At 35.8% G+C, this 23200-nt stretch overlaps 1 protein-coding gene across 1 annotated transcript; it reads right to left on the bottom strand.

Moving 5' to 3' along the window:
- Positions 1 to 8012: 8012 nt before the first annotated feature.
- On the bottom strand, positions 8013 to 9283 carry LOC141690879 (uncharacterized). Its single transcript, XM_074495635.1, has 2 exons — positions 8251 to 9283; positions 8013 to 8206 (listed from the first exon to the last, which is right to left on the bottom strand). Exons 1-2 carry the CDS (start codon positions 9281 to 9283, stop codon positions 8013 to 8015), a joined length of 1227 nt encoding a protein of 408 aa, XP_074351736.1.
- Between the last annotated feature and the right edge of the window lie 13917 nt (positions 9284 to 23200).

The following is a 23200-nucleotide window of genomic DNA, read 5'->3' on the forward strand; positions in this document are numbered from 1 at the left end:
ATTATATATACACACACTCACATATATATATAAACATATGTGTGTGATAGATATGTATTCAATAATATATAGTCTTCTTAAATATATAAACATGAAAGATGACTTAATATATTTTTCCAATATTATATCGTTTTGATTAACATTGCATCATTAGTTTGCGTGCCCATATAATCACCTTCTTGTCAATTTATTTCAAAAAATTAATGTATTTGATATTATGTTACATAATTTGTCTCAAAAAGTTATAATATATCTTTTAAATTCATGTATCAAGATATATAATACATAGTTTTTAATTTATTTTTTAAATTCAAAATTTATTTGGCAACCTCTATTAAAGAATAACCCCTCTATAATAATATTTTTTGTCGGTTCTAACAATATTACTGTATAGAGGTTTTACTGTATATGAATGTTTTAGTTGCTTTGATGATGAAAATCTTGTTCAGCTGCTTAAATCAATTCAGAATTAATTATTTTCTAAGCCCTTTTGATTTTTTTGTTAATTTAGTGAATTTTTGTGATAAAAATTGAATCTTGAATTGGTTTGATTTATTGAGATTCTTGTGATAAAAATATGAATCTTTAATGGTTTTGATGATTTAATGTTAATAGAGAGATATAGTTTGCAAGAATTTTGGATAGTGTGATGCCTGATAAGATACGGGTCAAGGTTAACTTCTTATATATGATACGACTTTCGGTTACTTGTTTAGTTTTTGTGTAAATTAGAATTGGATCGGAATTGTGATTGATTGATTTTGAATAAAATCAGCAGTTTTTGATAGGGGTCAATGATGTTACGAGGGTTCTTGAAAGGATGCTCGCTGTGGTTGCAACAGTTGACAGTTCTAGTTTGATGATCGCAAGTTGAAACAGTAAGAATGTTCGACCGCAGGTCATTTCTTTTCTTGATTTTGGTTATTGGCTTACTAATTGTCTAATGTTAATTGTTAGTATAATGTATTTTGAATGTACATTGGCCCTTTTTTAGTTTATATCTTCTCCAAAACAACGGTTACTTTTTAAATTTTTAAGCCTTAATGTGATTAATCTAACGCAGTGAAATTATGATGTTATTCATTATGGAGCCTTTGAGATTTTTGATGTTGTGTGTTTTTGAATATATAAAATACAGGCCATACTACTGGCTTCAGATTGCTACCCACAAATGCTGACAAAACATTTGCCAAGCTTAGCCTCTTCGAAGAATGTACCACTGAGCCCGCAAGGGTTGGCTCAGTTGGTCAAAGAGGGGATAAATATCCTCTTGGTCACAGGTTCGAATCCCGCGGGAGGAGACTTTATGATTATGCCTCTTGAGCCAGAGCCCGTCGCTTAAATGCGGTTTACCTTGATTCACGTTATTTGCGGGCTATTGCGTGAGCTCGTAGGGTTTACCCAGTGCGCACCTGAAGGGTAGCGGCTGCTGGTTACCTACGATAAAAAAGAAAGAATGTACCACTGATGTATGTGAAGGATAAGAGACGAGGTTTATTAAGATTGGGTGGTTTGGTCAAGCTTAAAACTGCCACTGCTATAGGAGTTAAGGTAAATGTCAAACATTTGAAAACTTCCATTGATGTAGGAATTAAGGTTAATTTCCTCACTTACTGTATATTAGAGTGACACAAATATGTAAACATAGGTTGTGATTATATTAGGCAACATATATTTCAACAGTACTAGGATAACTATACCACAAAATAGATTTGACAAATTTGTGCGGCCTCTTAGTTTTTTTTTAAAAAAAGAAGATATTCATTAACTTGGAAATTCTGAAGGTAACATCTCCAACAACAAGTCTGGAGGAGATAAGAAAAAATTGTAGCTATTCAGCTAACATGGAACTCTTGCCATCAAATGGGCTGCATTGTTTGCTTGTTTTTTAACATGAGTAACTGATAGATCAGTTCGCTCCTTAAGGTTCTCCTTGCACTCGTCAATGATGTGCCCTACCTCTAGCTGATATGAATCTTCAGCGTGAATAGCATGCACCACCAGTTGAGAGTCACACTCAATAACAACCCGATGTAAGCTAGTATTGTTTATCTACTTCATTGCTTCCAAAACCCCTGTTGCCTCAGCTTCCATGACTGAAACCTCGCCTGTAATCTTCAAATTCTTGCCCATTATGAAGCGCCCTTTGTCATCGCGCACTACCATGCCTACAGAGAACATGCACTCGCCCATATGAAGTGAAGCATCTACGTTTAATTTAAACATTCCTACATCAGCAGGCTGCCACACTATTTGATCGACTGTTATTGCACCAGAGTGCTCATGAATAGTGTATGATGTACGCTTGTTGGCTTCTTCCCATTCTTGCACTAACTTTGAACTCAACTCCATTCTAACAGTAGGTGTGATAGATTGCCCTCCCAGACTTTTTTATTCCTGGAAAACCAAATTTCGGAGAGCACAGTAGCTATTTTTTGACCTGTTTCAGCATTCTCCCTGTTAATCGTATCTAGCAGCCAGGTCGAAGCCGACTTTATATCCTGCATATCAATACTCAGTCCCGATTTGTTCCAACATTCCACAACAAAGGGACACTCACAAAATAAGTGTCTTAAGTGTTCTATATCAACTGAGCACATCGGACACACAATTGTAATCATCACTCCTTTATTTCTTAATAATTTCCTGACTGGGATATTGTTTCTGCAAAATCTCCAGAGAAACACTCTAATTTTATGAGGCAGTTGCAGATTCCACAGTTTAGTCCAACCTGGCGAATCGATCATGTCTTCACTACTAGCATTACTGTGGCGCTCTCCAAACTCGGGTCGAAAGTTTGGGGTCCACACACACACACTCACCATATTTATAACCTGCTTATAATAATAATAAAGACAATAATAATATGCAGTGACCCTACTTACCAACTACCACGGACTGCAACAGGTTAAAGTATGTACACAAGTCACACACACACTTTATATTACAAACGTCCAAATCCCAACTATTCAAACTCAGAACTGAATATTAAACATTCTTACAAACTTTTACAAACTTAAACTATCTCAAAAGATTTCTATTAGGTTAACTCGATCAACCTGGACCCATAGCTCTCGCACTGGATTGGGGATCCTCGCTACCAACTGGTTCCTTCTTAACTAGAAAAGAATATAAACAATATCGCACAAATGAACTAACTAGCTTAGCAAGTCACAATGACAAGACTGAGAATAATGATCATCAAGTGCAAAGAATTAAAGTATCAAGGGAACAATGATTATTGATTTAGAATTGGATATTATATTTTTATTTTAAAAACCAAGGTTAGACTGCTGATCAGTCACGCACTAACCCCGAGTAAGGCACACAACTCTGCTCTAATTACTGGATCCATGGCACACATTGGCCTAACTTGACCACCAATCTGGTCTGACCACGAATCTGGTCCACAATTTTATAAAACAATCCAATTCTAACATAATAACAGAATAAACAATGTAAAGCAATAAAAAAAATCATAAGCAACATTGGATATTCAATAATGAAATGGTTGCAATCTTCACAAAGGATCAATATGTCAATTTCAAAGAATGGTTGTTAGGTAATGAAAGAATTGGATAACAAAGGAATCAACATTTCAAAATTACAAGGATTTGGTCTTTCAAGGCATAAGGTACAATGGTTTGAACATGTAAGCAATTTGATTCAGTGTTTGGTATTTAGTTGGTATGTATTTGTGGAGTAGTATCGTATATCTGTGGTTCGTACTCGGGTATGCAACAATCAATGGTTCAGAAAGAATAAGGTTTCCAGCTCAAAGATCAACAACTGGAATCAAGGTTTAGGGTTCAGTGCTTCAAAGCACTTGCAATATGAAACAAGACTATTAATCAACTACAATATATCTCGAGAAAGTTCAGAATATTTGCCTGGTACTAGCTTGCTATACTTCTCTAACTTCCAATCACAACCGTCTTACTCCTCGACTATCTGCTTTCCTTTCCTAAGGCTTGCCTCTTCTGCTCACATATCATAATCATCTATCAATACTCAACTCATACGATTATATTCGATATACACCTTTATCTACCCTTCGTTTTACCCAAATCCGATTAACGGATTGAAAGTTACGCTATAAACAAGTAAACACCGAACATATAGATCGATAGTCAAACAACAAATCACATATAACACGTAACACGTCAAACAATCAATGATATATCATTTATAAAGAAGTCTCGGGTCATAAACAGGCTTTCAGATATTAAATATAATTTTTAAAACATTTTTCGGAATTAAAACGGGTCGTTGGATCAATTTCAAAGCAATAAACAAGGTTCGGTTGGCCAAATCTGGCTTCAAAACAATTTTATAATAATTATCGAGCCTTGAAAATAATTTAAAGTAATATTTTAAAGCTCGAAACTATTTTTCAGAATTTTTAAATCATTTTTAAATAATTAAATCTAATTAAATAATTAATTAAAATCAATTAAATTAATTAATCAATTAATTTTCGAATTAATTGACCAATTAATCAATAAATTATTAACTAAAATTAATTAACTAATTTATTCAGATTTATTTTTGAATTAAAAATAATTTTTGGAATTAAAATAATAATTTTTGGAATTTTCAGAAATTATAAACGAATTTTTATAATTAAAATAAATAGAGAATATAATTTTTAAACATTTTTAAAACAGGAATCCAATTTCTGCATTTTCCAGAAACTTCAGGGACTAAACTACATCGTCCCCAAAAGTTCAGGTACTAAACTATAATTTTACAGGGGGTCGCCGAAAAATGTCCTGTCTCACCGGAGAAGACGATTTCGGTATCCTCGCCCTACCAACACCTCCAGATCACATCTACACACTACCAGGAATATAACCAAGCCATCAAATCGACCTAACAATCCCTGAGTTGGCCGGAATTTGGCCGAGAAGTTCGCCGGTTTCCGGCGAGCTCGACGTAAACTTAAAAACACAACTCCCTTCGATTCAGGAATCCTCTGTTAACGAGCTATACACCAATCGATTGCAAATTTCATAAGGAACACAACCCACTATATTTCAACAACTAATAACCCCTAGAACAAAAAGGCCTAATTTTCAATTAAGAACATTCATACGGGTTATAAACCCTAATTTTAAATTTCGAAGATTAAACTCAATTTTGAACATGTTATTGAACTCCAAATCAGTCATATGACATATGAAAATCATCAGGAAAACAAGCTCTACAACATGCAAGCATCAAATCATTCAAACAATCATCCGTACAAAAATTCATATTTTTAATCAAAATAATTTGAAAATAAATAAAAATATATAAAATCAACCTTTGATTCTGCAGTAAAACGAGTTCTGGAATCTGATAGTACTCCTCAAACCCTTCGATTTGGTTACTCGAGCTTTCCAAACAAAGGTCAATAACACCTTCAAAAGCTGGTTTGATTTTCAGAAGATTTTATGAATATATGAATTTTCTCTGTAAATTTCTATAATTACTGTTTGCAAATGATTTTCGGTACGAAATAAAATACGGTAAAGGCTATTTATAATTACGGAAAATTAGTATCCCGTTGGATCATTCCGGATATAAAATGGTACGTTTATTTATAAAAACAGATCCAAACGGTACCGGTTTTCGGGATAATTATCCAAATCAGTACAATTTGTACAGCGGTCTTGGTCTCAGCGCCCGGTTACACGTATTACGAGGTGATAATTGTAATAGTTTAATAAAAAGATCCCGTTTATCGAAAATACGAGTTTTATTGATTTACCGCAACAAATAATGTATCGAAAATATTGCGCCGGGACCCGCGCAGGACAAACTGTACGTCGGATCGAAAAAGTCGAAACATGGAAAATACTCGGAATATTGCAATTAGGTTAGGAAGGAGTTCTCGGAAGAGTTTCGGGTTATAAAACGTAAAAACGGATGACGTCGGTTGGTTCCCGATTATATAAAATAGTTTATAAATACTCGGAAAAAGATTTTTATAAAATTCATAAATTTCCTATAAAATCATAAATCAACATAAAAATAAATAGGAAGATATGACAATTATCTATATTTTATTTTGGACATATGAAAATTAAAATACTCAATTAATATTATTTTTAAACATCCAAACACATATACCACTTAACAAATAATTCACAGAATAAATACTAGACATGCATAATATTTATTTATTAGCTAAAATAATTACACGATATATCCCAGATATTACAATTACATTTTTCCCAGTGCTTATACCCTGGCTTCGCTGTATAAACACCTTTGTGAGAGCCTGTCCAAGCTAATCTATCTTTAACATCAATCTGCGGAATTCTCGTTTGAAGAATCAACTTGCTATCATCAACATGAAAATCATGTTCCACCTTATGCACATCCCAGGCTCTGCTTTTAGGATGGAAGTAAGAACACAGTTTTTCATCCCTCAGAAAATTCAGATGGTTGTCCTCAACTCGAAAATCCACCTTACCTTGTAACCACGGATCTTTGAAGATATTGATCTCCTTACCATCCCCTAAAACCCATCTAAACCCACCTTTCAATTTCTCTTTGGCCTCCCATATACCGGTCCAGATAAAGCTTGGGTCCACCCCTCTGCTGGCTTGTAGAATATGTCTGTCATGGAAGTACCGCTCCTTAAATAGGCGAGCTGCAAGCGTATGTGGTCTACGATTGAAATTCCAGATGTGTTTCCCTAATAGAGCCAAATTAAATCCATGTAGGTCGCGCACACCTAGTCCACCTTTACTCTTCGATACAACCAACCTGTTCCAGGCCATCAATCTAATACCACCACTGTTGTTCCCGCTCGACCCCCACCAGTACTCGTTCATCAGTTTCTCAATTTTAGAACACAACGATTTTGGAAGCAAAAAACATGACATACTATATGAAGGGATCGTTTGAGCCACATTTTTAACCATGACCATTTTACCAACTTTAGACAATATTTGATTGCTCCAGTCTTGAACTTTCCTCCACACCCTCTCTTTAACAAAACCAAACACTGATTCTTTTGATAGCCCAATTAGAGAGGGGAGACCTAGATATTTACTATCCCCAAGGTCATTTTGAACTCCCAAAATGTCTCTGATCTCATGTTGTTTATCTCTTCTGACATTGCCACTAAAGAAAATGTCTGATTTTTGATAATTCACCACTTGTCCTGATTCACAGCCATAATCATCCAACAATGATTTAATCGCCCTTGCTTCATCATCATTAACTTTAAAAAATAAAAAGCTATCATCTGCAAAAAGCAGATGAGTTATCTGGGGATCATTCGGGCAGATTTTACAGCCACTGATACAACCATCACTTGCAGCTTTTGTGATAGCTTTAGAGAGGCCATCGACACAAAACAGAAAAAGGTAAGGAGATAGCGGATCTCCTTGCCTCAGCCCTCTCCTTGGATTTATTGGCCCAATCAAACTGCCATTGAAATCTATCGAATAACTGATTGTCATGACGCAGAGCATTATCCATTTGATCCAGGTGTTATTGAAGCCCATATTACACATTCTACTCTTTAAATAACCCCAGTCTACGATCATACGCTTTAGAGATATCCAAATTTAGAGCCACCTCACCATCCTGACCCCTGTTCTTCCTCTTCATAAAGTGTAGAATTTCAAAAGCGACAAGAACATTATCAGAGATATTCCTTCCAGGCACAAACACTGATTGATTTTCAGTGATCACACCTGGTAAGATAACTTTGAGCCTGTTCACCAGAACCTTCACTAGAATCTTATATAGGACATTACAAAGAGCTATGGGCCGAAGCTCGGTCATGCATTCTATATTCTCCTTTTTTGGTATAAGAACCAATGTTGTATCATTCATCTCTGCTGGAAAAGAACACTGATCCAGCCAGTCTTTACAACAAAAAAACACATCCTCCCCCAATAAATCCCAGAAATGTTGGAAGAACGCTGGGTTTAAGCCATCAGGGCCAACACTTTTATCCGGATGCATCTGCTTCACCGCCGTAGTAAATTCTGTGAAGTTTAGCTCAGCGGTTAGTCTTGTATCTGCTCATCAGTGATAACTCGAATTTCTTCGTTAACTGGTTGAGTATTATCCGTGTTATCTCCGTCAAAAATATTCTGAAAATAATCCAACACCACTCTACTCATTTCATCGTGATTATCAACTACTTCATTATCCCCAGCCACAAGATGTGTGATGTGATTTGATTTTTTCCTCTTCGACGCTGCAACATGAAAGAATTTGGAGTTAATGTCCCCTTCAGTTAACCAAAAAGCTTTTGCTCGTTGCTTCCAATATAACTCCTCATATAGAAGTAAGTCCTCCAGTTTCTGCCGTTCCTCAAAATAACATTTAACCCATCGTCATCACTTATGTCCACTAAACTATAGAGAGTTGCTTTCTGTTTCTTTACTTTATCACGAAATTTGTGGAAGAATGTTCTTCCCCATCTCGCCATGTAAGACGATACCGATAATAATTTCGGAAGCAAATGTAGCTTATGAATCTGTCTCCAATGCTTTATCACCTCCTCCTTGAAACTTGGTTCATGCAACCATGTATTTTCAAACTTAAATCTGAATTGTTTCCTCGAGAACTCAGTGTTGACGGGTTCGAGCAAAATAGGGTCATGATCAGATTTAATAATGTGAATAACAGTTAACTTACAGAGCGGGAACTTCCTCCACCAATTGGCATCAGCAAACGCCCTGTCGAGCTTTTCTCTTACCCAGTTTGGCTTACCCTTACTCTTCTCCCACGTATAGTCACCTCCTTTCAACTCTACCTCCAACAATCCACAATCTTCCACTGTTGCTTTAAATCCATCCAACAAGGACTGAGGGTGCGGGTGAGGGCCTGCTTTATCTGAAGCACACAGCATGTCATTAAAGTCCCTGAATATGCACCACGGGATGTTATCATATTTCACCAGCCTTCTCAGAAAATTCCATGCCTCATGTCTTCGAGATCGCTCAGGGAACCCATAGTAACATGTCAACCTCCAAGATACATTAGACCTCTCCATAATATGCACATCTATGTGATTTCTCGAGAAATCAATCACTTTACACCTTACAGAACGTTTCCACATTATCGCCAAACCTCCACCTCTCCCTACTCTATCGACCGCAAAGTAATCAAAAAAGCCAATTTTTTTTACCAACTCCGCAATATCCTTCTTTTCTACTAACGTTTCTGACAAGAATACAAAATCAGGGTTTGAAGATTTTAATAAATCTCCTAAAATTCGAACTGCACGGAGGCTCCCCACACCTCTGCAGTTCCAACTTAAGTAATTCATAATGGGCGGCTAGCTTGCTCCGCAAGCGTAGCCAAATCATGTTTTCTGGAAATTGTATAATCAGTTTCAGAAAATATAGCTTCCTTAAGTTGCACTGGCTTGTTCCCCAGCTCTCCACCTAGCAGTATATCGTCTATATCCATTGGACCTTTAGTTATTGGCCCAATACATTTTCTCTTTCTCTCCTCTAAATCCAACCCGTCATCCTCCTCCTTGAAAAGCCCATTTGTTATTTGAATAAAAGTATTTGGCCCATTATCATTTAAATTCCCGCCTTGCACAATTTTGAGTAACGGATGTTTTGAACTTTCCCCCCAGTACTCCTGATAGCACGCCCTAAACATCCTCCTGTATCCCGATCTCCTGATTTTCTGACCAAAAAATTGGGAAAGTTGTTGCCCCTTCCAACTCGCTCCGCCCAGCCAACATCGTCCTCCTCCCTCAGCCATTTACTGCCACCCTGACCTGCGCCCCGACGCGGTGGTGCACGTAACCATGATCCCCTCTCTTGAGTTGCACATTCACCTCTTGCATCTAAAGACCTATGATAGAATCTCTCAGTATGTGTAACTAACTAACTAACCCACATGCAAAGCAGAAATTCCCTAGCCTCTCATATTTGCATGTGACCACAAACTCCGAACCATTCTTTCTCTTGATCTTCTTCTTTCTCTTTAGTGGCTTCCTAACATCCAACCTGATTCTGATACACTCTCTCCAGATGCTGCTAAATTTTTAGGGTCATATGAGATGAACTCTCCAAAAAAGTTGCCCAGTTGCTTCCCCACAGCTTCCGACATAAACCCACTCGGTAGATTATGAATTTGTATCCAGATGTTCAGCCACCATAGCGGAACTTTCAAAGGATCTTCTCCCATCGAGATCGATTTCACCAGAAGCATTGTGTTATCAAAACTCCAGGGCCCTCTATTCAACACCCACATCTTATCTTCCTTGTGGTAGAATTGGAATAGAAAGATTCCTAACTCCAGTTCTTTAATATTGATCCCCATCGTGGGCTTCCAAATATCCGCTATCTTTGACTTCATGGCTCTGGTATTGATGTTTTTTCCGTCAAGAATCTACCCACCAGACACAGATCATATTTGTTGACTTCCTCCACCACATCCCCTTTAAATATCAAGTCTTCGTTCTCTTCATCCTCCACACTAAGATCTGTTAACTGATCACCAATATCTTGGTATCGTGCCATTGAAAGAAAAACTCACACAAATATGAAAATCAGATAAGGAGAGAAAAATAACCTCTCACACGCATGGAGAGAAAAACTACGGAGGGAGTATTACTTAGCCTAAAATATTATATCCAATTTTGTAGATCCATCAATCATCTACCCATGCATATTATAACAAAGTGGTAATGATGCAGAGAACATCGTGGTCATAAAATTGCACAATCTATGTGCGGCCTCTTAGTTAAAGAATAAATGCTTGTGTGGAATTATAGATGTTCAATAGAATTTTGAGTACTCAAGTAGTATCCCTTCTTTTTCACTCTTGTATCGTGTTTGTTTTCATTTAGACAACCAAATATTGTTCAACCTCTATAAAAACTTCATAACTATTATCAGGTACATATACATTCAAAATTAAAGGTATTAAACTTGATAAAATATATTCATATATTTTTTGTGTTATAAAGTGCTTGCTTAATTAATTAAAATGTCTTAGTGGATATGTTTATAATAATATTTGATTTCTTGTATGTCATATCGGATTGAGGAAATGGCATTAATCATCTTATTGAGAATATATTGACTGATCAAGAGTCGTATAGTCTAGGCGACCGAGACGGTCTGAAATCATCAAATATAGATATGCTTGCTCTAACCGAGAAGGTACCAGCTGAGATAATAAAAGGTTCCATCTAGGAGACCTTCACAGAAGAGTAACACATATAAAATTCTTGGTACAAATCTTAGCTTGGATATATACACAAATGTACTCAATTCTTGGTTAAAAATCTACAACTTTGAAGATTGATTCCTCCTCTATAGTGTTCGACCAAGTTATATCATACTCTACATTATTAGGTTGATTGCATATTAGATGTAATGCAAGGTGACATTATGAGTTATGACTTCAAGAGAGTAGAAAATCTGTAATTGACTTGATGTTTTTTTAAGCGTGTAATGGGTACATTACGCCACCTGCCTAGAATAGAAAAAAGGATGATTTGAACAATTTTGGAATGAAGATATCAACATCATTTAGCATGACTTGAAGATAATTTATCGTGTAAAGCAGAAGATAGGTTGACTCCCAAATCTTTGTCAATTTATAATTTTCTTTTCCTTAAAAAAGTGGTTGAGATTGTGACATTACCACTTTAAAAGAAATTATGTTAAAATGTTGCAAATGTAAATTTCTAATTTTTTGTTTCTAGTTTTCCTTTTCCACCATATAATAGCTGCATTCACATAATAAAGGTGTTGCATTGTTTGCGAGTTTTTGACAAACAAATTATTATTGCTCTCTTTCTTTGGTCTAAACAATATGATGGTACTGTATGGGGCGTAAGATGAACTGATATTCGGTCTGGATATATGTTGTGCAAGACATGTCTGTATATAACAAGACTAAGTCAATTTGACAACTCTACGATTAAGTTGTATGATAGTCTAAATTTGTATTTTGTAATTGTATTCCTCGAGTATGTAAAAATGTTTAATAGATTATAATGGGGGATTTTTCTGTGAACAACTTTCAAGTTAAGGAATGAAAGAAGATCAATTTCTGATCATGCCTCAGAGAGAAGAATTGTAGCTTGGAGTCGAATAATTTTGTTCTAGGAAAAATGCTAAATCAATATATGGAAAAGTCATAGATCAAGGGATATCGAGAAGTCAATCGAGAAATCCAAAATGGCTTATAGAGAATTCCTGTAAGATATCGATAAGTCAAACTGCATGTAGAGATCTCAGAGATATCGACAAGTCATTTCTACATGAAGAGCTACAAGAGATATCAACAAGTCATTTTTACATGAAGAGATCTAAGAGGTATCGACAAGTCATTTCTACATGTAGAGATCTCAGAGATATCTGCAAGTCAAATGTTCATGTAGAGATCTCAGACATATCGATAAGTCAAATATTCATATAGAGATCTCAGACATATCGATAAGTCAAATGTTCATGTGGAAATCTCAGACATATCGATAAGTCAAATATTCATGTAGAGATCTCTAGATGTCTATAAGTCATTATACTTATCGAGATGTCACTTCTTTACATATCAAAAAGAGACCTCGACAAACTATCTCAAATTCAGAATATAGACAAGTTCAAGATTCAAGATTATCAGACAACACATAATTCATTCAATGAATTTGAAAGTCTACAAAAGCAGCTTGAAGAATACAAGATTGTTAGGTAATGAATTACACATAGGGGTGAATGTGTTTTTTTGTTTTTCTGCTTTTTTTTGAAATATTTATGGTTGTGAACAAAGTTAATCAAATCTTGTAGTAAACTGTGTTAAGACTGAAATTAAACATGCAACACTGAATAACACATATCTTTTAAAACTCACTTAATTTTATAATAAAATTAAGAACGTTTTGCTAAAAAATTTCTAGGCTCTTTGTTGATAAAGAGCTTAGCTTCTTTCTTGAGAGATTACAAGATTTTCTTATCTAAATTGTTACAACTAACAAAGGACCAGTGTTAACTTTATATGATAGTTAACTACTGGTTTACACAGTGTATAATAAGAGATGCTATTCACTTTGGTAAACAGTCACTTATTATTTCCATTTTAGGAAAAGTATATCTTCCATTTCTGGATTAGCATATCTTTGCATTAGTGTTAACTTTGATCTTCCTTTGTCAGTTAATTTTCACCCTTGATCTTGCACACTCTTTAAGCTGCTTTTTGTAGACTTGTCAATCCAACTGGTTGGATTGTTTGTTGATTGTTAATCTTGGATATTGAACTGGTCTGCAATTTTTACTTTGAGATTTTACCTCGAGATCTCCAGTTAGGCATATAGAGAACTTGACATCTCAAAGCATATTGGCTAATCGAGATCTGTAATCACTCTATTGTTGATTTGACTTGTAGAGGTCTCTGAGTTCTCTATAAGAGAATTTAGCTTGTCGAGATCTCTCCACTTCATGTCTTCACTTTGGATTATCGATATCTCTGAGTTCTCTAGTGACTTATTGACTTATCGATAACTCAGAGTTCTCTAGTCAAATTTGACTTGTCGATAACTCAGAGTTCTCTAATGAATTTTTGTTTGTCGTTATCTCTGAGTTCTCTAGTGAAATTTGACTTATCGATAACTCAAAGTTCTCTAATGAATTTTGACTTGTCGATAACTCTGAGTTCTCTAGTGAAGAAATGACTTGCCGATATCTCCAATCTTCATGTCTTTAATTTGGCTTGTCGATATCTTTGAGTTCTCTAGTAGCTTACCAGAGTTTTCTATAAGTCATTCTGAAGTTCTCGAATGACTTCTCTATAACACTAAATCTGTGACTTGTAAAGATCTTGACTTAAATTTTTTTTCTCAAAACAGATTTATTCAACTGCAAGCTTCTTCATAATTCTTCCGAGGCATGATTTTCTTGATCTTCTTCCAGATAGAATTCTTAGGCTTGATACTATTTACAGAAAAAGACTCCAGTCTGTTCTTGATCATTTTTACAGACTTTAAATATTACAATACAAAATGCAAACTAAGATTACAATACAACTTACTTAGGGTTGTCAATTTGACTTAGTCTTGTTAAAGTACAGGCATATCTTGCACAACAATCTCCCCTAATTTGTGAGAAGATTGCTTAACACAAATTCATGCCTGTTAACAAGACTAACCCCAAGTTATAATGGAAAATAAGACTAATATAAAATTGACACAGTTACAGCAATTGTACATTTGATGATTTTGAGTTGAGTAATTATAAGCATCAGACAAAGATTGGAACGTTTGATTCTTCTCTAATGAGGTCTTTTAAATATACAAGAATTTCAAGTTCCTCTATGATTGGAGTCCTGTTAGAGCTTCTATGAGTTTGAGTCTGTCTTGCTTTGGATAATCATCTAACATTTCAATTCTGAATCTTAAAAATGAGCAAACTTTTACATTTAGAAATCTTCCATCTTTGGAGATTCTGCTCATCCCTTTTGCTTTGAGCTCTTATGATATTTTGATATACATTTCAATCTCCTCATCATCCTTCCTCTTTTTCTCCTCATATTTTGCTTTATTCCTTGTTCTTCTTTCCTTGCAATCAACCATTCATCTAGAACAGATCTCCATGCTCTTGTAGCAGTATCCTTGTCCTTCAGCAAACTTATCACTCTCTTGATTTCTGTTGGAGAGAGAGTATTCATCAAATTGTTGCCAAGAAAAGTGAAGGACCCATCTTGAAAGTAGATTCTTACTTCCTTTAAGGTAACAACCCCGACTCTAACTATTTCCTCATCCAATTGTTGAAAATAATCTTCATCTGAATTGCACCAGTTCAAGGGTAGAAAATCATTCTGCTTGAAACAATTCCAGATGGCCCTTTCAGTAACTTCAACTTTTTCAGTAGGCTTAGCCTTCTTAGGTTTCTCCCAACAGACTTGAAATGAGTTTTGTGTGATGGCTTGACAAAAGGTAGGTCTGTGATTTTCTTGAGAAATGTTTGGCTTGTGGTGATTGGAATTTTTAGAAAAGAGTTAGCAGTTTGTCTGTATAGAAATTTGGGCTTAGAGGTTTGAGGTGGTTTGATGATAGAAGTTGTTGGCTTCAAAGGTTGAGCTAGAGTTGTTTGGATTTTTAGGGTTGGTTGATGTGGTTCTGATCCATTATGTTTCTTATTTCTTCTCCTCTTACTTCCTCTCTTCTTCTCTTCATCCTTCTTCTCATCACCCTTCTTCTTTTCACCCCCGCTTCCAGATGCTTTAGTGGATTGACTTGGATTTGAGCCAGAAGGTTTTTGATCATCTTTCTTCTGCTCATCATCATCCAAATTATCCTTGTTAATTTGAGTTTTGGGCAAGTTGGCTTCAGCATTCCTTAGATATCTCCCTAACAGCTTAATCATCTCTTCATCTTTAATAGTCTTATTCTTCTTTACTTTTAACTCAGTTTCCAGAGTCGTGATAAGCTTCTTATTGGCCATGACACATTGTTTAGGAATTTGGAAGTGTTTGAAGTGTTTGGTGGTAGGACAAATATATGCCACTCTCTTGCTTGACTATAGGTATACTTCAGGAAAAACAGCCACTTGAGCATTTTTCAGTTCAACTAGCAATAGAGTGTCTTAATGGATCACCACTTTGACTTTGTTTATCAGAATATCCAGCTCAAATGCCCTCATTGAGATAATATAATTGAGGGACACCTGCATACACCTGTCTACCCCTGAGTCATTTATATTGACCACTATCCTCTTTTCCTGAAAATTGTCTTGAGTCACCAAGATCACCCTTAAGGAATTTATTGTCCTATCCAAGGCCTTTTTGTAGGTGAAGAGGTTATTGTTGAGAGAAGCCCTTAGAGCATTGAGCAATTCATCAAATTTCTTGCTCAGACTTGGTCCTTCAGCAGTCCTAATGAGCCTCTCCATACCAATATCTACTTCTTGAACTAAGATCTTTTCAGCACCTTGGACATTTTGAGTAGATGATCTTGATCTTGATAGCCTAGCCTCTATCTCCCCCTTAGTCTTATTGGCATGCATGAGAAGGGGAGTAGGAATTTCAGGCCTCACAGCTTCAGGAAGTGCAGGCAATGGAATATTAATTTTACCTATGATGGCTCCCAAAGTAACTGAATTTTGCATTTGTAGGTACTTGTGGGAGTCCACCAAGGCTTGATTATCTGCCTGTTGACCCTTCACTAGTGTAGTGAGAGCATGCTCTTGAGCTGTGAGTTGGTCATTTGAAGCTTGCAAAATGGAGACTTGACCTTGAAGAGACTGAATTTGAAAATTTGTAGAAGTCGGTCCTGGCTGATGAGAGCTTGTGGAGCCAAACGTTGCTTCCACAGCTTATTTGATGCCATCCATAAGCAAGGCAGAGGGCTCAAATCTGCTCTGGTGGAGCTGTTCTAGTTTAACCTTTGAGTCATTTGTATTGGTGATTTGCTTTTGAACAACTTCATGAAGGGAAATGAAGGATTGTTTAAGATTTTTGACTTCTTTTTCAATAGTACTCAGATCCATCCTAGTCATTTGATCAGCAAAATGCTTGAATTTGGAGGTGATCTATACTTGTGATGGTATGATCTCATCCATTTTCTGCTTCACCAGCTTCCCTATATTATCTTCATGACCGGTCAACTTGAGTTCTAGAGCTTTACCAAATAGGTGAAAAGCCTTGAGTTGAGCTTTGTAAACCTCAGTTACTGTATCATAGACATCCTGTGGAGTCAAGACCTTGGCATTGCTTCCAAGAATAGTGACATATTCATCCCTAAACCTAGCCAAGACTTAATCCATCTCCAATACAAAGTTCTCAGACAACCATGCATCTACATTACCATCTTGTTCTGCATCATTTACAATTTTCTCCTTTTGTTTCTCAACTTCTTCATTGTAGGTTAACATAATAGATTGATAGTCTTGATTGCTCATGTTTAAGGTGAGTAGATGATGTGAGATTGTTAGATATATTTGTGATGTCATGACTAATATGATTTGTGTTTAGTTTTCAGATCTTACTTAACAGGACAAATCAATACTTAACTGGAAATCAGTACTTATACTGAAGTCAGGACTTAAGATATCAGAACTTAAGTTGTCAGAACTTAAGTTATCAGGAGATATTTATCAGGAGATAATATCAGGACTTAAGGAGACGTTCAGGTAAGGAAGGCGGCTGATTGAAAGGAAAGAAGATCGAGCTAAAATAGAAAGAAATATGCATGAAGAAGAATTCTATGAAGAATAGAATACTTGGAAGAAAAGATAACTAATTGATATATTTTAGGAAGCAGAATCATATTCGATATCAATTAGAAGATTATCTTGTAACTGTGTAGTATATAAACACAACCATAGGGTTTACACTATATGTTTTATCTTAATCAAAAATATTATCTTTTGTAACCCTAGCAGCTCTCGTGATAATTTGTTCATCACTGAGAGAGAACAGTTCTTTGTAACAGATTTTATTGTGTTGAATAAAATAATGTTCTGTTACTTGAGTTCTTATATTCGATTTGATTGTAGTAAACACTGTATTCAACCTCCTTCTACAGTGTGTGTGACCTAACAAGTGGTATCAGTGCTATCTGTTAACATACATACAGTTAAGATCCAAAAACAATCATATCTGAAGTAACAAAAACTCCAACCAAGCCCACTAAAACTGAAGAAACTCCAAAAACTCAAATCCATAATCGATATGAGACTATTAGGGTTCCCATACTGAAACCTTCTGAGTATCCCATATGGAAGGTGAGGATGTCTATGTTTCTGGAAGCTACAGATCCAGAATTCCTTGACAGAATTAATGAAGGACCACATAAGCCAACCAAACTCTCTGTTGTAGTTGCAGATCATCCAGCACAGTCTATACCAAAGGAGAAAAGTGAATATACAGCTGAAGATATCTCATCTATTGTAAAGGATGCAAAGATAAGACATTTGCTGCATAGTGCCATTGATAATGTCATGTTAAACAGGGTAATCAACTACAAGACTACAAAAGAGATATGGGATGCCTTAGAGACAAGATGCCAGGGAACTGATTCAATTAAGAATAACATGAACACTATACTCACTCAAGAGTATGAGAACTTTGACTCAAAACCTGATGAGTCATTAACTGGTTTATATGACAGATTTGTCAAACTCTTGAATGATCTGTCACTGGTGGATAAGGAATATGATCTTGAAGATACAAATCTTAAATTCCTTTTAGCTCTTCCTGAAAGTTGGGACTTGAAGGCAACTACTATAAGAGACAACTATGCTCTTGATGAAACTACTCTTGATGAAATTTATGGTATGCTCAAGACTCATGAACTTGAGATGGAACAAAGAAGGAAGAGAAATGGGAGAAAGTCAAGGACAGTTGCTCTTAAGGCTAAGGAGGAATCCCCTAAAGTGGTTGTCTCAAAGAAAGGCAAAGGAAAGGCTCTCATCACAAAGTCTGATACTGAGTCCTCAAGTTCTGATAGTGATGAGGATTCAGAAACTGAAAGTCTATCTGAGATGGATGTTGATGAAGAGATGATGAAGCTGTGTGCTCTAATGGTGAAAGGAATCACAAAGATTGCATATAGGAAATTCAGGAGAGGAAAAAAGTTTTCCAGGAAAAGCGGAAGTTCTGATAAGAAGGGATTCAGGAAATCTGAAGGCAAAGCTGGAAAGTCTGACAGAGGAGATTACTCAAATGTAAAATGCTACAACTGTGGTGAGAAATGCCACATATCCCCTGACTACAAGAAAGGAAAAGGTGACAAAGACAAGGCACTTGTCACAAAGAAGAAAAGCTGGACAGACACTTCAGATTTTGAAAGTGAAGTGAACTATGCCTTGATGGAAAATGCTGATAGCAGTTCTGAAGCTGCTGAGTTAAAGGGCAATAGGAAAAACATCCTAGTTCTGGACAGTGGATGTTCAGGACATATGACTAGAAATAAAGCCCTACTATCAGACTTTGTGGAGAAGGTTGGCCCAGGTGTTTCTTATGGATATGGAAACATGGGAAAAACTCTGGGTTATGGCAATATTAATCTTGGGAATGTCATCATTGAAAAAGTAGCTCTAGTCTCAGGACTTAAATACAATCTGCTGAGTGTTAGTCAAATCTGTGACAGAGGTTATCATGTGGATTTCTTTGAAGAACACTGTGAAGTTTTAAGCAAATCTACAGGCAAAGTTGTTCTGAAAGGATACAGGCATGGTAACATTTATGAAGCCAAGCTTTCAACAAGTTCTGATGGTTCTGCAATCTGTCTGTTAAGCAGAGCATCAATTGAAGAAAGCTGGGATTGGCACAAGAAACTCTCTCATTTAAATTTTAACAATATAAATGAACTTGTCAAGAAAGATCTTGTGAGAGGACTGCCAAAATCAGTATTTGCTCCTGATGGCCTTTGTGATTCCTGTTAAAAGGCAAAACAAATAAAATCTTCATTCAAGAGCAAGACTGAATCTTCAATTCTTGAGCCTTATCACCTACTACATATTGATCTATTTGGTCCGGTGAATGTCATGTCTATTGCAAAGAAGAAATATACTATGGTCATAGTGGATGAGTTCACCAGATACATATGGGTGTATTTCTTGCACACAAAATGTGAAACTGCATTTATCTTGATTGATCATGTCAAACAACTGGATAAATTGGTCAAAGATTCTGTGAAGATCATAAGAAGTGATAATGGCACTGAGTTCAAGAATTTGATCATGGAAGAGTTCTGCAAAGACCAAGGAATTAAGCAGAAATTCTCTACTCCTGGAACTCCACAGCAAAATAGAGTTGTTGAAAGAAAAAATAGAACTCTTATTGAAGCTGCACACACTATGCTTGATGAAGTAAAGTTACCAACCTATTTTTGGGCTGAAGCTGTACAGACTGCTTGTTTTACTCAGAATGCAACACTTATCAATAAGCATGGAAAGACACCATATGAGATGGTGAAGAAAAAGAAGCCAAATCTGAAGTATTTTCATGTATTTGGATGCAAGTGTTTTGTTCTTAAGACTCATCCTGAACAGCTATCCAAATTTGATCTAAAAGCTGATGAAGGAATTTTTGTTAGATATCCACTTTCCATAAAAGCCTTCAGAGTCTACAATTTAAGAACAAGGGTTGTCATGGAATCTATCAATGTCTCTTTTGATGATAAGAAGATTACAGGACTTGAAGATTTCAATGATCATGATCAACTGAGATTTGAGAATGAAGTTTTAAATTCTGATTCTGTAAATCCTGACAGTCTAAATCCTGATACTGCAAACTCTGATGGGTTAAATTCTGCTGTTATTGAAACTGTGGTAACTACGCCAAAGGAAAATGCACCTGTGCAGGGGGAGCATATTGAAGATACAACCACATCTCAAGAAGCATCGGAACCAAGAACAGGCTCTTCAAGTTCTGATTCATCAAGTTCTGATGGGCCAAGTTATGATAATTCTGGAAACTCAAGTTCTGATAATTCTGGAAACTCAAATTCTGAAGGATCCAACTCAGAGAGCATAATTTCAGGGGGAGCATTAGAAAATGTTGATGGAGACAGCATGGATCATGGGGGAGCATCCAGTTCTAGAGATAACCTTCCATCTGCAAGGAAGTGGACTAAAGCACATGACTTGATTATTGGAGATCCTGAAGCAGGTATAAGAACTAGAACAACAATATCAAATGAATGTCTCTATCACTCTTTTATTTATCAGACTGAACCAAAGAAAGTGGAAGAAGCTCTTCAAGATGCTGATTGGGTGCAAGCAATGCAGGAAGAGTTAAATGAATTTGAAAGAAATAAAGTTTGGACCCTGGTGCCAAGACCAAAGAACAGATCTGTTGTTGGTACAAAGTGGGTGTTCAGAAACAAAACTGATAGTTATGGCATAATTACAAGGAATAAAGCAAGGCTGGTTGCAAAAGGATATTCTCAACATGAGGGAATTGATTATGATGAAACATTTGCACCAGTTGCTAGATTGGAAGCCATAATGATATTTTTGGCTTATGCTGCTCACAAAAAGTTTACAGTCTTCCAAATGGATGTAAAAAGTGCTTTTCTTAATGGAGAATTGGAAGAAGAAGTATAGGTTGAACAACCTCCAGGTTTTGTAGATTCAAAATATCCTAATCATGTCTACAGACTTGATAAATCACTTTATGGCCTTAAGCAAGCTCCAAGAGCATGGTATGAGACCTTAGCTCAGTTTCTTCTGGAAAGTGGATTTAATAGAGGGACTATTGACAAAACATTGTTTATCTCAACCATGGAAAGGACTTACTTTTGGTGCAGATATATGTTGATGATATCATTTTTGGTTCTACAAATGACAGACTTTGTAAGAAGTTTGCCAAGTTAATGTAGTCAAGATATCAAATGAGTATGATGGGAGAACTTAGCTATTTTCTGGGCCTTCAAGTCAAGCAGAATGAAGAAGGAACTTTTATTTATCAATCTAAGTACACCATAAATTTGTTGAAGAAATTTGGAATGCAAGACTGTTCAAGTGCATCCACTCTTATGGCCATTGTAACAAAATTGGATAAAGATACTAGTACATCAGTAGATATTACTGATTACAGAGGTATGATTGGCTCACTACTCTATCTAACTGCAAGTAGACCTGATATCATGTATGCTACTTGTCTTTGTGCAAGATTTCAAGCAGATCTAAGAGAACCTCACTTAACAGTTGTGAAAAGAATTTTCAAGTATCTTAAGGGTACAGCTGATCTGGGATTGTGGTATCCTAGAGAATCAGACTTTAAGCTAATAGGTTACTCAGATGCAGATTTTGCAGGATGCAAAATTGATAGGAAAAGCACAAGTAGAAGCTGCCAATTTCTTAGAGGCAGATTGGTTTCTTGGTTTAGCAAGAAACAAAAGTCAATTTCCACATCAACTGCAGAAGCAGAATACATTGCTTTAGGAAGCTGTTGTGCACAGATTCTTTGGATGAAGAATCAGTTACTGGATTATGAGTTAATATATTCTAAAATCCCTATTTACTGTGATAATCAAAGTACTATTGCTATGATAGGTAATCCAGTTCAACACTCAATGACAAAGCATATTAGCATTATGTACCATTTCATAAGGGAGCATGTGATGGAAGGTACAGTGGAATTGTATTTTGTTCCAACAGATCAACAACTAGCAGATATCTTCACAAAACCACTATGTGAAGCTACTTTTACAAGATTGGTAAATGAACTTGGAATGGTTTCAGGTTCTTTCTCTAAATCTGCTTAGTTTATGTTCTGATACATCAGACTTTATGATCAGTATTTACAGATATTACTATCTTTGTGTATTCTGTGCTTAAATTGAAATTTTCTAAGTACTGATTGTTGTCTGATGTGAATTTCTAAACTCTGATAGTGATATGAATGTTTCTGTGACTATTCAATCTAATGAGGATAACTGTGCTAGATGTTGACCTAGTAGTCTTTAATATATTGATGATCCCATGTATGAAGTAATTGTTTATGTGGAAATCTAATAACACTAGCAAATTCTGATACTGAGCTTAGTTATGTTTATTTTGTGTATCTTATTACTAAGTCAAAAACTAGAATAGTGCTTCTTATCTGTTAAGTTCTGATGTTAGTAAATCTTATGGATGTACTAAGTGCTGATAAACCTCACTTATCTAAAGAAAAAGAAAAAGAAAAGAAATAAAAATCAGGTACTCCTTTGAGATCTAGAGAAGAATGTGGAAGGGAAGACCACAGTGCATTGCTGGTATTAAGTAATATGCATTACAAAAGCAAAATAAATTTTCTTGGTGACTTTTCACATTCTCTGATTACTGGATAAATACTCTGATAACAGCATAAATTCTGATAAGCAGTTGTGACTCACTTACACTGAGAAGCCACTGTAAAAAGGAATTTCAAAAGATGCATAAAATGAGCACAAAACAGTTGAGGTGGACTCATGCATGAGCTCATTCTATAGTAGACTTCAGAATAATGACAGATTTTGAGCAAAGTTCTTAGTTATGCCTTATTTTTAAGATGTACTGAAGTGAATCAGACTTTACTCTTTGTCTGATATTTAGCTAAATGCACACACTTACACTCCTTATGAATGATGAAAATTACTGTGGTGATCAATGTTGTTTTGGATGAACAGTTTAAGTGTCATTTGCATAAATTCTGAGGACAAGTTCTGATGGAAGTTCTGATGATTAAGTTCTGATGTACCATATCAGTATTTGTGTGAAGAATTACAGGAATAAACATTCACTTTTCGAGT

This window comes from Apium graveolens, chromosome 10, assembly GCF_009905375.1.
Source record: "Apium graveolens cultivar Ventura chromosome 10, ASM990537v1, whole genome shotgun sequence".
Classification (NCBI taxonomy): domain Eukaryota; kingdom Viridiplantae; phylum Streptophyta; class Magnoliopsida; order Apiales; family Apiaceae; genus Apium; species Apium graveolens.